Source organism: Pangasianodon hypophthalmus, chromosome 2, assembly GCF_027358585.1.
Source record: "Pangasianodon hypophthalmus isolate fPanHyp1 chromosome 2, fPanHyp1.pri, whole genome shotgun sequence".
In the NCBI taxonomy this organism is placed as follows: Eukaryota; Metazoa; Chordata; class Actinopteri; order Siluriformes; family Pangasiidae; genus Pangasianodon; species Pangasianodon hypophthalmus.
The window spans coordinates 23591419-23608571 of record NC_069711.1 but is presented as its reverse complement, the minus strand read 5'-3'; the positions used below and the strand labels follow the sequence as shown (position 1 = coordinate 23608571).

The 17153-nt window shown below is 36.8% G+C and overlaps 1 protein-coding gene across 1 annotated transcript; it reads left to right on the top strand.

Annotated features, from left to right (window-relative positions):
* The first annotated feature begins 486 nt into the window (after positions 1–486).
* slc35d1a (solute carrier family 35 member D1a) lies at positions 487–15974 on the top strand. The gene is made up of 12 exons (XM_026933637.3): positions 487–710; positions 3004–3037; positions 3121–3207; positions 7069–7136; positions 7609–7680; positions 7814–7882; positions 9043–9145; positions 11434–11526; positions 14148–14215; positions 14302–14380; positions 14461–14543; positions 14648–15974. Exons 1-12 carry the CDS (start codon positions 601–603, stop codon positions 14754–14756), a joined length of 975 nt encoding a protein of 324 aa, XP_026789438.1. The 5' UTR covers positions 487–600; the 3' UTR covers positions 14757–15974.
* Positions 15975–17153: the final 1179 nt, after the last annotated feature.

Here is a 17153-nt window from a genome sequence, read left to right as displayed (position 1 = left end):
TGGTCTAAGAGGAATAAACCCTTCAGTTGGTGCTGTTATTGGAAATTAATCACCACCCTGTGTCTGATTATTTCCGTATAACAGCACGCCCCTAAGTGTTTTATTCCTAACTTATTTAAAGAAATACCCTAGATATCCTTTAATTCCCAGCATAGAAAATAACAAGTGATATTTTATGCATAAACATACAACCTGCATTCAGTAACTGTGTCCCAGCACCTATATCGCAGTTAAATCTAATAAACTGTGAAAAATAAATAACTGCTATTTTTGCCTCATACTCTATCCGCTAGGTGGCGACAGAGTGCACCATCTATTTCGGTATCATGTGGCCGAATCTCAAATGTCTCCCTAACTTTCTGTCTAAGTGCACTACTTATGGTACAATACAATCCTTCCTGCACCCTACGTAGTGCACTGCTTGTGAGGGCCGTTTTTAGACGCAGCCTATTGCTTGGTCGTCACGTGACATGCAGGGTTAGGGCGGGGGAGAACATGGCGGAAGTTGAGAGACGTCAGCGCGGAGAGAAAGAGGAGCAGCGCGCGGAGTAACGGGATGTGAAGAGGGAGAGAGGGAGAGAGAGAGAGAGAGACTCCGGGATGGCGGACGAAACCCTGACGCTGTTAATCAAGCTGCTCGCCGCGGCTTTTTACGGCGTCAGTTCTTTCCTCATAGTTGTGATCAACAAAAGCGTGCTGACTAACTACAGGTAAGAAGACGGAAATTTAGCTCGGGTGCGAGTGGGAGAGGGAGAGGGAGTGGGAGGAACTTTTAGGTTGCATCCAAATTCTCATAATAGTGCACTTAATGTTATGGCAATATAATCCACCATCTGTAGCAGCGCCACCGGATTTGGACGTGGCCCGAGTTGTAACTTTGATTTAATTGGCGACAGAGTGTCAGAGGTGCAGCTTGGCATCGTGGCACTCTCCTTTTAAAAAAAAAAAAAAAAAAAAAAAAAAAAAAAAAAAAAAAAAACTTTATGAAATGAAGTGTGACACGTTTCTGGAGCCAACACACAAATACAGCACATCTCTAATGTACAAAAGCTCATTCATGCTCCTGCTGAGATTGAGCAAAAATCACACTGCAGTGTTATTTATTACAAATCCATGGATCAGAGGTTCCTGATCCTGCCCCTGCATGCCCCCTGTATGCCCCCTGCATGCCCCCTGTATGCCCCTTCCTGGCCCTGCATGCCCCTGCATGTCCTGCTGCATGCCCCTTCCTGGCCCTGCATGCCCTGCCCTGCATGCCCCCTGTATGCCCCTTCCTAGCCCTGCATGCCCCCTGCATAGTGCCTTCACACCCACTTCAGCTCAGGAAGTGCTGTTAATGAGCTGATTAGTTAAATCAGGTGTTTTGGGAAGAACAGAGAAAACACTACAATGTGCAGGACAGGGGTTCTCCAGAGCCAGGGTTGGGAAGCTGTGATATAAGTGTTGAAGCACTTAATAAAGCACGATCCTCCAGGGGAATCGTTTAACCCAGAGGAAAACTTCTTCACTTAAAGACTTCTTTCTCTTTGACATCTTAGGCAACATGATACAAACTGTACATCTCTCCAAATATACAGTACTGCGAAGTCTTGGGTACTGTATTTATTTTTTTTTTTGTACAAATTTTGTTAGAGATGTTTTAGATTTGATGACTTCTGCATTAGAGTCAGTCCAAAAAGATTGTAGATTTCCAAGTATTACTTTTCCAACAAAAATTTAATACAGAAAAATGTTTGTATATCAGTAAAGAAAGCAGCATATTACATAAGAGACCACTTTTCAGACAGAATATCAGAATGAAAGCTGCTGGGTTTTGCTGCAAAAATAAGTAAAACTGCACACACTGTACCTGAGATGACTGTTTTTTTTTCTTAAGCAAAGTGTCGTTGCACCAGGTATTGACTTTATTCAGTTTATTACTGTTTACTGCACTTTATTTTTTTTATGTAGAAACATTTCATTTCATTATTTCTGAAGGCATCTTTGCTCTACAGCATGTGACTAAGACCACTGCACATTACTGTGTATTAGCATGCGTGTAGTAAACTTGATAGTATGTTTGAATGAACTTGGCAGAACAGTGTGTGACTTTGTTTGAGAAGCTCATGAGGAGACGTATGTGAGATTTCTGGGGCGCTTTGTTTCAGGAGTGAAAGCTGAGCTACAGGAGACTTGAACAGAAGACTCCTTTTTATTTCCATCTGATCACATTGCTTTCTGGAAACTCTACAGATAATAAGATCATCTCTTTTTAGGTTTTTCACCTGATAGTAATTTAAATATAGAAGAATAGACATCACAGTAAATCTTCACCTGTTGATAGGTGATATATAAGTGTAAGCAAATGTACATTTATTTATGCAAATGAGGCCTTGTCTAGTTAAATATACATACTTTTGCTTTATACATAATAAAAATCAAAAATCTTGAAGAATGTCACTTTGTGAAGATACTTTCAATGTTATTTATTTATTTATTTTTCAATTTTTCGGTAAAAAATGTAACACAAATCCAACAATAATCATAATTTTGAGAAATTTGTCTGTAATGTCCTTTTAATTAGGAAAAGGAATGAATGTAGAATTTCATGAATACAGGTCATCCTGAAATGAAAGTTTTTGAGAAGAACTGTTTTAAAAATACAATTTGGTTTATTTGGTTTACACTTTATTTAGAGTGGTTTATAAAGATTTTAAAGGAAATTGATATGTATATCAGTAGTGATACAAACTGACATATATCATGAAACTAGGTTTTCAGGCATATAGAACATGATGTCATTGTGCTGAGTAGGCGGGGCTTAAGCCTTCAAAGTTGCTAAGTTTCAAATAATACAATGGTCCTGAGTGTACAAAAACAGTGAATCAAACATTTCGTTACTACAGTTTAAGAAAAGACATGTTATAGATGCAATATATCCAAAAATATGAAAAATCTTTACATAACCAAAATTGTCATTTCTACCTGCAGTGCCTTTTCTTAAAATAGTACTGTCATTTACAGGTTTCCTTCATCCATATGTCTCGGCATCGGGCAGGTAAGACACGTTTCCTCTGTAGCTCTTTTCCCCGTTGTTGCTGCTGTAGTGAAACGTCCTCAGCGTTGCTTTGTTAATGACAGATGTTGGCCACAGTCTTGGTGCTGTGGGCTGGAAAGGCTCTGCGGGTGATTACTTTCCCTGGCTGGGAGCTTAACATCCTCAGTAAGGTGAGCACACATCTCACACACACACACACACACACACACACACACAAGGTGCTTGTTCACACCGTCTAAACACTCAGGGATAACATAAGGGATAATGGTCAGGCTTCAGTTTTCACTTCTAAAACTGAAAGAACACAAGTTTTCTTTTCTCCTTCACCATGTTACAGTGAAGTTCAGTGTCATGTGTTATTGGGCTCAAAAGCACGATGGTGCTGATGCTGGTATTTGCATGAAATTTAACTAAAGGACTAGTTAGAGCGGTTGTGAAGCCTAAATCCGACTGCACCAAGGCAGGCAGTTAAGAGCATTGTGGGTAATGTAGGAAACTGCTAACCAAAGTGAAAACAGACCGAAAGAAGACCAGACTGAAAGAAGTTTAAATAAAAAAAAAAAAATAATTTAAGAATTTCATTACAAATAAAATAAATAAATAAATGCTTAATATTGTTCACGGGGACTTTTACCCAGTTCATTAAAGAGATTTATTAGATATCTGAGATATTGATATTGAGAGCAGTCACTTCATTTGATGGCAAGTCAGTCATGTTAATCTTTTCTTGGTGTAAGAAAGGCTGCATTCAGAGTGGTGTAGTAGAGATTATATGAAAAGCAAAGAATGAATAATAAATAATAAAATATCAATAAAAGATAGTCCAAAAATAAATATGCGTATTATAAGACACAAAATATCAGTTTTTGTCAAACATATCGTCTAAAACATTGTCAGTATTTATCACATTGCTGTTATTAGGTGAAAGAGAGAGAGAGTGGCTGTGAGGAAATGTGGCATGCTGAGCAAAAACAAAAAAAGAAAAATAGAAAACCTCTAAATAGTGAGATAGTGTTCTTAGCCAAAAATAGATTGTGGTTTTGTTTAGTTTCCCTTAGCAATGCCATGACCTTCTGTGTGTTTGATTGCTGTCATGCATGATAAATTTATGAACATGCCAGGAGTGACAGCCGAGGTGACAGTGTAACGTGTTTATAACAGTAGCAGATTACACAGACAAGGGGCTTCCAGTGTAGCGTGTCCCCTACGCCAACAAACTGAGGTTATTTTAATAAGATTTTGGGGAAGTGTAGATGGAGAGAGTTGTGACATTTTTGTGAAATCACAGCCTGACACAAAAGAGATGAAAACCACTGAAGTACAAAACTTTTTGGGGATTAAAAAACAAATGGGTAGATGCTAATAGTCGGAAATGCGATTTATTCTGTATTTTGAAGTAGGGCTGCACGATATTGAAGAAAAATGTGGTGTGTGATAACTTGTTAAATAACATGATATGCAGTATGATAAGGCTATAAGTGTGTAAAATCAGTTTAAATTATATCTATATATATTTATATTAGGGCTGTCGATTTAATGCATTAATTTAGTGCAATTAATTATGGAAAAAATAACACGTTAAAATGTTGCTTAGTGACGAGCATGATGCAAGGTGATGACCAAACTCTGCTTGGCCCTCTGAAGGGAAATTTTTAATTTCGAATTGCGTCCTCCGATACAACATACAAACCACCTTCAAGAAGTATGTTAGTTTCGAAAATAAATCAGCTGTATGACACTGAAAAAAGATGTCAAACAAAAGAGGACATATTAGCTCAAGCTAAATATCTTGCCCTGCCTGGAGATCACTGGGCCTCGGTGGGTAATCACAACTATCTAAGTGTTACTACACGCTTCATAGACCTTGACTGGTAACTTCAGTCCTTCGCATTAACGGTACTGAAGACAGTCACAGACAGTGGCTGAGGAGTGGGACATTCAAGATAAGGTGACCACCATCGGAACAGACGGCGCTCGAAACATGGTTGCTGCAGCTAGAAAACTTCCATTTGATCACATGCTTTGTGTCGCTCACTCATTGCAGAGGACCATCACTGTTTGCCTCGCTGACAGTGGGTTTGTTGATGCATTGACAAAGTGTCGCAAAATTGTAGGACATTTTAAGCACAGTTCGGCGAATACAGAGGAACTACATCAGCAGCAAACAGCACTCGGACAATAGAGAGAGTAGCTCATACAGGATGTTTAAACGAGGTGAAACTCGTCGCTCGCAATGATCAGCCGTCTCTTACGGAACCAAGAGGCTGTTAAGGCTACTTTAGTTCAACAGAAACACAAATTAGTCATGCTGACCGCAGCTGAGTGGGACAAACTGCCCAAGCTGCAGATCCTTCTTGAACCGTGCAGGTAAGCCCGCCACACACCCACGCCCTCAATTACATTAGTGTCACGTGTCCTATTTTTATTGCATGTTTCATTGTTCGTTTGCTGATTCAATTTTATTTGCACAGTGTAACACAATATACTTTTGCTTTCAAAGTAGCTTCATGGAAAATCATGCCGTAATGTCTTAAAGCTCTTATTGAGCAAGGCAGAGGCATAAAAACTCCATAAAATGTTTAAAAATTCTACAAAATGTAAAGCATTCTGAATCTCTCTTTATAAACTGATGCTAAATAAATAAGCTTGCCTTGCCTAAATTACATACTGGTGTCAGTTTAATGCAAGAGAGAACTTTTATTTATGTGCCTGAACTCCTTGGGGGTGAGGCTTGGGTGCACTCAGCCATCTTTGCCATATAATGAAGGTCTCTGATGAGGTATGTGGTAAGGTTCAAGACTGCCTTCAAGAAAGACCTTACTGAAAGGCAAGCTGACATGAACAATGAATGGCTGAGGCTGGCTTCAGCTCTTGACCCACGTTTTAAGGACTTGAAGTGCCTACCAAGAGGAGAGAGAGAAGAAGTGTGGTCCAGCCTTGAGAAGATGCTAGAAGAAGCAGGACCCAGCACAGATACTTCACAACCCTGTGAAGAACATGAGCCAGCAAAGAAGAGGAGAATCCTCCTGCTGAGTTCAGACTCAGAATCAGAGGAGGAAAATGGGCTTAGCAACACTCTACATCACTATAAAGCTGAGGCCAGTATTGCGATGGATGAGTGTCCTCTGCAGAGGTGGTCAACTCATGCAGGGGCCCATGTTAAACTGTCTTCCTTAGCTCGCAAATATCTGGCCACTCCTGCAACCTCTGTACCATGCGACAGACTCCTCTCACTGGCAGGCAACATTGTCCGAAAGAAGAGGGCAGCTTTACACTCACAAAATGTAAACAAGTTAGTTTGTCTTAGCAACTGCTTGAACGAGAAGTAAGAAGAATTGAGGTCATTTTAGCTGTGTTTCTCTTATGACCATTGTAGCCTAAGGGACAGGCTTATGTTCAGTAATAATAAAAAAACCTATGGCCACATTGTAACTTAAAAGTTTCTGTGTAATAAATTCTATGTTGAACCAAACACAATAATGACTTTAAATGATCTTTTGGGGGGTAATTTCTCAGGCAGAATTGATGTGTGATTAATTGTGATTAATTCGATTAATTAATCGGTGCACATGTAATTAATTCGATTAAAAATTTTAATCGATTGACAGCCCTAATTTATATATTTAAATACTGAAAATGACATAATCGACATATATGTTTCATGTCCTTTTGAGGAAAAGGAAGCATTCTAGGAAGCTATCTGTGTCATGCCAAATCTTTGACTTTTCGTATCTTTTGGCAGTATTAAAATCATTCGGTTATCGCAAGCCCTTGCGATATGCATATTGCGATATTTACATTTGCAATATTTCGATAATTTCAATATATTGTGCAGCTATATTTTGAAGTCAGTGGTGGGATAGTCATCTGATCATACGCTGTGAATAATCATGACTGGAACTGGAACAACCCCACTGGCATGGCATGTATTATTTCAGACATTTACAGACTAAGAACCTCTCTGTTAATATTGTACTCCTGGGCGATTCTTGATATTAATGAACCAAACTGATTTTTTTTTTCTGTTTCAGACCTTTCCTCTACCTCTTCTATATGTTGGCAATCAAGTAACCGGACTGTTTGGAACAAAAAGACTGAAGTATGATTTTTACACCACAAACACACCCTAAAGCTGTGTTCACATTATGATTTTTAATAAGAGTGTGAACACACAAATCCAGTCTTTTAAAATCATATTAGAGCCACATCCCCATGTGGTGTTAGATAAGATCCTCAATATCTCCTCAAAGCTTGTTCAGCTGCTTTGTTTATCATTTCCCAGTCCAAAAAATTGCAGTATTATGACGTTGTTGTTGTTCATGACACACGTGAATCATGCATGTTGACTGGTGCACATGGGGGTCGTTTCAGGGCAGAGGCCTGTTCACACTTACAAACCCAAGGGTGAGCTGTTAAGGCAAAAAGCAGGCAAAAAAAAAAAAATCTGAATTAACAGTAAGGCTTTGTAATGTAAATGTTACTGTGAGAATCTAGACTCTGTTACCTATTGTGTTGTGTATTGTAGCATCCTGGATTTAATTACTGATTACATTTTACTTCTCCGTCTCCAGTTTGCCAATGTTTACAGTGTTGAGGAGGTTCTCCATTCTCTTCACAATGCTTGCTGAGGGCTTTTTGTTAAAGTGAGTGAATAAGCACCATGATAATAAACAGTGAATAACTGTAGCAGTACTGTTTCAGCAAAGATGTCATGTATGTGTTCTCCCTGTGACGACGATGATCATGATCATGTTTTTTTTTGTTTTGTTTTTTTAGGAAGACATTCTCATGGCCCGTTCAACTCACTGTATTCACAATGATCTTTGGGGCTTTTGTGGCTGCAAGGTAAATCTTTCAGCTGAGCTGAAATAATTACATTATGCATTACTATTGGGAAAATATAAAAATAATTACAGTGTGATAAATGAACAGCCCATTACTGTCTTTGGTGGAGGCGGTTTTACAGGCGGCAGAGCATGGGAGAGATGGCTTTGGCTACTTTGGCTAATGCACATATAAAGGCACAGAAAAGCATGTCATATTGTAACCTCATCAAGATATCATTAGGCAATATCAGTCTATTGGCAGCCTTAAAAAAAACTTAGAGTTTTGTCTTTGTGGTAGCCAAATTTCACACCGAAAATGTGGAACTAACCATTAAATAAAAACCGTTAATTGAGTTAAAATAATTCTAAGAAAATATGAAACATTTCTTAGCAAAAATATATTAAAATAGAATAGAAAAATAACAGTGAGGGTTGGGATATTTTTGATGTATTTAAGCTTTTCTTATCACTCTATACTGCCATTCCAGTATATTGTCATTTCCTAATTAATGTTATAAATATAAAGTTAATCATAAAAATATGATATAAAGATATTGAGGTTATATTGTTGTGTTATTAGCTAGTTAGTGTGCCACAAAACGTACATGAACTATACTGGTTAGTTTTCGGTACTGTCAGTTGCAAAATCTGGAAAACAAGATGTAAAATGTTCATTAATCAGTGTAACATACCTGCTGATGTTGTTTTCAGACAAATTGTAAATCACTTAAAGACTCAAAACTGAAGATAGTATATAAAAAAGAAAAAAAAACAGTTCCCATGGACATACTTAATTTATTTATTTTTTATGATTTTTTCTATTAATAATGGCTGTAAATATTTCTGAAGTTTAATTAATGTTACATAATACTTCAGTAAATGTGTCTGTAAATACTGAACCTGTATTTTGATGCTTATGATAATGTATTATAGTGCTGACATGGTAACTTATGGTAACTTATGTACCGTTGACAATCTTTGTATTTGTGTACGAATGTGAACTTCTGTATTGATGCCTGTGTGTGCTACTGACAATTGTAATATATTTTGAAATATTCTCAGATGCTTTCAGGGTTTTTAGTACTGTGCGTCACTGCCGTTTTAATGTTCTGAGTATACTTAACTGTGGCTCTGAGCTTTAATTAATGCCGCTGTGTGTCCCACTTCTGTTTTGTCCAGTGCCGACTTGTCCTTTGACCTGCAGGGCTATGTATTCATCTTAATGAATGACGTCTTAACTGCTGCTAATGGAGCCTTTGTAAAACAGAAGCTGGACTCTAAGGTAAGATGGGGTCAATGCCCTGGAGAAACGGTGTTCACTACTTGAACACAGGCTGCTACAGAAAAGCTCAAGTTTACTTAGATTTTTGTTTCATGCTTAATATAAGGGAGATTTTGCGAGAACTTTATTTTAAATAGGATTATTTGCTTGAACAAATTACATACTTAAAATTGCTACTATGTTCTAATCTGGACTGTTTCTGTCATGTAGAACATTTTCACATTCTATCTGTTTTCTATTTTATGTTAAAAATTCTGAATAAACAATAGTTCAGGGTTACATTTAGTGCTACCTAATGGTAGCTAGCTACACATTTATTATTTCTTATAATAAGCTACACACTGTGTAACACAGTCATCAATTATATACAGTACACTGTACTTATCATCTTGAATAGTACATGAGTATGTGATTTTGGACAACTCATACGTACCACAGCACTGGTGAATTCTTGAATCTGATTGGTCGGCAGGTGTTAATTTTCCCTAACAGCAGCTCTGACAGTATTCTCTAACAGCACCCCGCCAAGTGCTTTATTCTTTACTTTTAACTTCTAAGTTAACAGCCTTAGAGTGAAGTATGGTATGTTACTGAGTCTAATGATATTACAGTATTACAGCAATATCTACAAGCTTCTGTTGTCATGAGAAACATCAGAGGTGTGATGGCAGTGGACTTTAAGACCACTCGTGTCCTGAGTTTACTAATGAGGTGCTTTTGGTCATCTTGACAGTTTGAGTACTCGGAAGAGAAAGTTAAGTACTTGAAATCCTGATATTTGAGGTTTGGGGAGCTGGTGTGTAGATTGTTGGTTTTTCCCAGACAACTTTTGCTTTTTAGTATTTGGCGGATAAATGTCTAGTTTGGCTCTATTCTTTGTTTTCATTCATTTAAACATAAAGCTTTATAAAGTTGTGTACTGTACTAGTAGTAGAGTTAAAAGCACAGTGAAACTGTAACATCGCCTTTTACATGCTCAGTCAAATGGACTAAATTTTAAATTTTAATTCTAATAAACTTGTCTTTCTAATAAACATCATTTAATCATATACAGTGGAAGATTTACACATGATCAGAAAGCATAACAATGAAGATCAGGGCTTTCATTGATCAAAGCGTGTGTTCTAAAATTGTGCGTAATAACCTCCAGTATGCATATTGGCCTTTACTACACACGTACACACAGCTGTACTTAATGGATGTTGATAAACGTCACACATTCTAAATAGCTCTGCTTGTGCAGGCCACAATCATTTGCATAAAAAACCCTTGCGTGAACCCTTGCATGAAAATCCCTCATTATTGTAGTCTTTTCAGAAATTTAATGTATTTCAGCATCAGCCATTTGGCTTATAGTTGTTCGGGAAATGCCAGACCAGTCTCCAGTTTCTCAATACAAAGTATCCGTGGCTAAAAACCCTAGAATAGAGATCAGCTAACGCGATCCTCTTTGCACAAAGCTGCGTGTGCCAAATCTTTAAGCAAGGCATAATCACAGTCAATCATTAGATGTGCCAAATGATTTTACTGTACAGTTCATCTGGGTTACCTGCATTGAAATCAGTAATTAAGCTGTCATGATATGATTGACAGTAAATGGGATGGCAGCTTGTCATAATCGATTTGCCCATGATTATACTTTTATACCAATAGAGGTTATTGCATATGCATGGACAGGAGTGTGCATAAATATATGCACATCCTCATGCGAAAGAACTTGATAAATCATATTCTATGCTGTAGAAACTTTCACGATTAATTCACCAAACTATACACATGGTTCATAAATGAGGGGTGGTCTTCTATATGAAGCCTGTACCTTCATATCGAGTATGAAGTTGCAACTACTCCAATACCAATACTCAGTGTCAGGATATGTGTTGTCGGAGCAGCTAAAAATGACATCAAAAATGTATTTTATTCATAGATCCAAAAGGTTACTGCTTCACTCCAACCTTTTATCTGGAGTGTAGTGTTTTGGATTGAATTGCTACCCAGTGAGATTAATTTTCAACTTTTAATGTTGTAAAGTATGACGTTTTTATACAGTTAGATACTAACGTTAGAGATTTCGAGATAAGATGCAGCTTAGATAATAAGAAAGAGACATGATCAGAAGGGTTTGTGTTTTATTGTGGATAGAAAATTGATCTGTAAGTCAGATGTCCTGCACTGTGTATTTTTAGTTTGGGAGTGTCAGAAAAAGAGACTGAGATGTGAGGAATGCATTCATGACATCTGCACGCTGGAATGTACCATAAATAACTCCGTCTGTTTCCCTGTCTCAGGAGCTGGGAAAGTATGGTCTACTCTATTACAACGCTTTATTTATGATCCTGCCTACACTCCTTTTGGCACACGTAACTGGAGACATGGACAAGGTAAGCAGGCTGTAATATAGAGCGAACATTGAGACATGTGGGACAGTTGGTATAAATCGTTTAAAGGTCAAATTATAGAATAATTTCTCTGGAAGGACTTAGAACCTGAAATGACTGTTTGATGGACATCCATCAACAATCCCTCATCACCAGAGCTATCTGGCAGCTTCAGTCAGACCATCTGCTCCCCTGCTTAGAGGTCACATATTCAGAGTTTTCTTTCTCAGAGCCGCTTTAGTTTTACATTTACTGATAGTCAGAAGTTCCCTTCAGGATTGTTTTGTTTGCCATGAAGGGCAAAAACTACATTGCAGAGAGATTTTATTCCGTTTAACTTTTCACCTTGAGTGCATATTTCACGACTGGCTGCTCCATTTCAGGACTCAAATCATGATAAATACCCCATGAATGGCTCATTTTATGCAGCGCTGTGTGTTCACAGCAAGGCCTCAGTTTATTCAGCACACTTTCCCCTCAGAGGAGCACGAGCTGCTCATACACAAAGCCACCATTATACCCACTCGGATAAACAGAGCGAATATAGTGGCTCATGGAGATGTGCATGAAATTAATGCAAGGTATTTTGCAATATATATTAAAATCATGGTAAGGCTTTACATTAAGATTTCCTTAACATTATTTAGTTGATGTTAATAAACCACCAACTTCCGCATTAATAAACTGCAGGTAATTTTAACAAAGGAATAAAATATATTGACACAGATATTTATACAAAACATATATTAAAATGTTAATTAAATACACTCTCTTTGACTAATGTTTATTCAGTCCATGACCAAACATAAATCCATGTAAATTAGCAAAACTTAAATTACAGCTTGTTTGTAAAAACATAATGAGCTCATAGATGTTAACTTACTGAATATTGGAACATACTTTTAAGCCTCGCACTGCAAAAAATGACATCAAGTGAAAATATCTTGACTATAGTCATATTTATCTAGTATTTCCTAATACAGTTTACAATAAACTAAATATAAGATTATTAAACCTATTCCTAGACATTTGTTACCAACTTCAAGCTTGAAATAGTCTTGTTCTATTGGCAGATAATTTTGCTAATTTTAATCACTTATTTCTAGAAAGAAGCAAAAATATCTGGCAACAGACTAAGAAAATATAAAGCTTGACATTAGTAAAAAATGTCTAGAAATAAGTTTAATAATCTTTCTTATATTTGGTTTATAGTAATCAGATAATTGGAAATACTGGATTAATTTGACTATATTCAAGATATTTTCACTTGCTAAGATGTCGTTTTTTTCTGAATTTGATCATTTAACAACTACAAACGTGTTCATTAAGGTCTTGTTTATGTCAGTCATCGTGTGCTTAATTTTACTCATGGAGGATGCGAAAATCCAGTGATTAGTGCAGGTGTTGATTATTTGACTTATTTGATACATTATTACATTGTTAATATTACTTATGGTGTATTAATGCTGATGTTCATAGTTTGTTCATATTAACTAATGTGTTAAATAATGTCAGATAAGGGAAGCTTAATGCAAAGCTCTTCTTCTTCTTCTTAATAATAATAATAATAATAATAATAAAGCCTTGTAAAGCTTCTGTAAGCATTGCAGTAAATAAATATTTTTTTTGTAATTTATTGACCTCTTTGTAGCATATTGCATTGAATTTTATTCACATTACAGCAGGAAGAGCCAGTTTTATCCACACCCGACCCGCAGGTTTTATTCCATCCAAGCAGGGACACGCAGTACAATAGTAGTATCAGGTTTGCTTCTGAAGCAGCAGCGGCCATTTGAGGATGAGATTCTTTATCTGCATTACATCAGTGTTTTTTTTCCTCTACCGTGTTGTTGAGAAAGTTTTGCTTTTACAGTTTTTGGTGGTGCCCAAACACAGAAGTGCAAATTAATTCCAAGAACTCTTTCAATTCTTGGCTTTAGATAATGTCTTTATTAATAGCTGCTTTTCTCTTATTCACTGTCCTCTAATCTCTTGTCATAATGTGTTGAAGTTTACTGAAGAAGGCTTGTGTGTACATCAACTATTGGTTTTTATATCTAGTGCAAGGGGTTAAAAAAATCTTAATTTGTCTAAAACTATTTTCCCCACAAATTCAAGGCTTTAAGTATTAAATTGTCTCTTCTTTGAATTTTAATACAGCCTGATATTTTTAGTCTGTTAATCAGGTGTCAATTTTTTTGTATGTTATTGAATCTGGTTTTAAAATATTTGCCATCACATCACACAGTACTCACTCGCAACCCAACGGAGGTGTGCATTAAACTGAAGCTAATGTTCTCTGCTGCTGAGCTAACATACACAGTAATGCTGACATGGGAAATATAAATTCAACCCAAAGCAGCAGAAGAACAGAAAATACTCTCCCTGATTAAAGCCTTTCTGCCATTTTTTTTCTTCAGTAATTCTTCTCTGTAGAGTTTACAGAGTACTCTGTACTGTTGTAGTTTTACATTTTCCCTGCTGTAAAATACACATAACTAGACAATTTCCCTTACATATGAGCTGTTATTACATGTTTTGATATTTAAAAGGTGTTAAATTTACCCTTAGGAAAGCAGTGGACACCCTGAAAGTGACCATTTTTCTCTCTCTCTTCTCTCCAGGCCCTGGAATACGAGGGCTGGTCAGATGCGCTCTTTGTGGGACAGTTCGTCATGTCTTGCATAATGGGGTAAATTAATATAAACAAATAATGATTGCTAAAACATGCAGTTTTATAAACATGATGTGTAATGCTTCTGTGATTGTGGTTTGTAGGTTTATCTTGATGTACTCCACCGTGCTCTGCACTCAGTACAACTCAGCATTAACGACTACCATAGTTGGCTGCCTGAAAGTAAGCGTGTTTTATTTATTTGGGTGACATGATAGATTCTGTGTCTTGTCATTCATTGCTTTTTTTGTGTGTGTTTACAGAATATATTAGTGACTTATATTGGAATGGTGTTTGGAGGGGATTATATTTTCTCCTGGACTAACTTCATAGGTCTGAATATCAGGTATGTTATTAAACTTTATCAACAGTTTCTGTCGTCCTGATAGAAAAGATTTCAACTGTGCCAGTGTGCTAATTGTGTGTATGTGTGTATCCTTGTTTCCTCAGTATTGCTGGTAGTCTGGTGTACTCGTACATAACGTTCACGGAGGAACAGAGCAGCAAACAGGGCGAGAGCATCAACAAGCTGGAGGTGAAGGGGAAAGTGGCTGTATGAGCAGCGCTTCAGCTCAAAGCATCGAGGAAACCGTATCATTTAGTGTTTTAACTTCGGGTGACCCAGAATGTGAAGAGCAACCACGTCAGGGCCGATGTACAAACATCACCTATGAACTGAACATGAAAAGACACGTCAAGCTGCCAAGTGTGTTATGATGTCATTGCAAAAGAAAGACGACTTTGGAGGTGTTGATTATTTATCCTCCAGCTTGAGCTCTCAGAGTTTAATTTTTTTTAACATATGTTTATGGGAGATCTAGACTGTATTTTGAAACGATCCTGGCATGTTTCTTTTTTTTTTGGGTACTCTCAACTTGAATTTCTATATTTTCTTATCAAACTAAACAATATGAATTGTCATTTATATGGCAATATTATGCCATTTTTGTTTTTGTTTCCATGAATGTGCCATATTCTTGCTATTTTATGTTAGCATTTTATGTTAGTAGAGGCTTATTATGTTACGTTTTATGTTGTTGTTTTTCTCAGTATTAGAAATGTCTGTGTAGACATTCCACCTGCTAGGATCATGTAGTAACTTGTTTTTGTGCTCTGCTGTGCTGTTTTTCTTCTAAAGTGAACAATCCGATACTTGCACTTTAAACAGGTCACAGGTACTTTTTTTGTAATGAACAATGAGGAAACGTTTACTGTAGGTTAGTGAAAACTTAACAAAGATTTTCCATTGTTTTTAAAACTGCATTTAGGTGATGAGAGGAAAAAGAGAAGATGTATGTCCTACGTACATCAGCGTTAATATCATTGGTACTTTTTGACCGAGTCAAAATGTGAAGACAAGTTCAGTCAGTGCTATCTAGATGTTATACATCTGGAATCCTCTGTAATTTGGCTGTATCCAGTCCATATATTTTTGCCTGCATGCAAGACACATAGACATTAAAACATTTATCACACAGTTGAATTTTTTTTCTCAGATTTCAAGCTTAAGGAAGTTATAGCTATAGATGTCTTTGTTCATTTTGTGTTCCTTTTTGGTTATTTTTAAAGATCCTCACAGTGCACTGAAAGCATTGAGACATGGACACAGCTTGTATTTACCCTTTGTATTTATCCATTAGACATTATTTGTATGTTTTCTTTTTTACTGCTTTTTTTATTTTGTTCATATCAACAAGAGCTCAGTGATTGTAGCAGTGCAGAACTGAGCTTGCATGTATGTTATTAAAATACCTCAGTTTTCCACTGGTTGGATTTAGTCTTTCTTCTCCAGACAGATGAATTCTTTTGCTGTTTGATTAATTATGGAGTAACAAATGTGACAAAAATATAATACTTTAGTCATATGGAGTATTCTGCCTAGTGTGTACTTCAGGAACTGGTGCTGGTGTACTGTATATGTTAATTTGTTCATTTGTTTTGCCATTTCATGTAAAGACAGTAAGGACATGTCCAATATGAAATGCATCATCTCCTACTGCTGATGTATTTTTTTCTCCAGATCCACTTTTTACAGTGTTGCCTGATAATTTGTGGTCCAATAATTTCAGGTCCAGTGTTACCTGTTAGTTTGAGATCTGATCATTTCATGTATGATGCAAACTGTTGAGTAATTTGGTCCAATCTAACAGTTTTCGTCCTAATCATCTACGTCCCATGGTATTTGTTCATTACAGGCCTAATAATTTTACATTCAGGGGATGCAGTTGGATTTGTGGGATTATTTTCTATTTTTTCCATCATTTTGTTAAAAGATTCATGATTTAATCATTTAAGATCAATTCAGTTAATGTGATTTCTGTAACTGTTCACTCATGATTTACACTTGGGTCATTATGTTCTGTCCTTGCTCATGTTTTTCTCCTCTGTTAGCTTTGGGCATTATCTACAGTCAGGTCCATAAGTATATGGACAGTGAAACAAAATTTCTGTAATTGTGCCTCTGTACACTACCACAATGGATTTGAAATGAAGCAATCCAGATGTGATTGAAGTGTAGACTTTCAGCTTTAATTCAAGGGGTTTAACAAAAATACTGCATTAACCATTTATGAATTACAGCCAGTCTGTACATAGTCCCTCCATTTTTTCAAAAGCAATTAGACAATTGACAGATAAGCAGTTTCATGGCCAGGTGTGGCCTGTTTCCTCATTATTTCATGACAAATTAAAGAGATAAAAGGTCTGGAGTTGATTCCAAGAATTGAATTTGCATTTGGTAGCTGTTCATGGGAACTCTCAATATACAGTCCACAGATGTGTCGATGCAAGTGAAGGAGATCATCATTAGGCTGAAAAAACAAAAAATGAAAGGCTAAAATGGATGATGGCAGAATTCTTTCCAGAAAAACACCTTCACAACATCTAGCCAGGTTAAGAATACTCTGAAGGAGGTATGCGTATCATTGTCAAGGTCTACAATCAAGAGAGACAACTA

Bases quoted from the DNA above. Each gene is read 5' to 3' on its own strand.
- slc35d1a (XM_026933637.3), top strand. From the start codon at position 601: ATGGCGGACGAAACCCTGACGCTGTTAATCAAGCTGCTCGCCGCGGCT. The intron at 7,137-7,608 runs GTATGATTTTTA...CTCCGTCTCCAG, and splicing joins TTTGGAACAAAAAGACTGAA to TTTGCCAATGTTTACAGTGT. The intron at 11,527-14,147 runs GTAAGCAGGCTG...TCTTCTCTCCAG, and splicing joins TAACTGGAGACATGGACAAG to GCCCTGGAATACGAGGGCTG.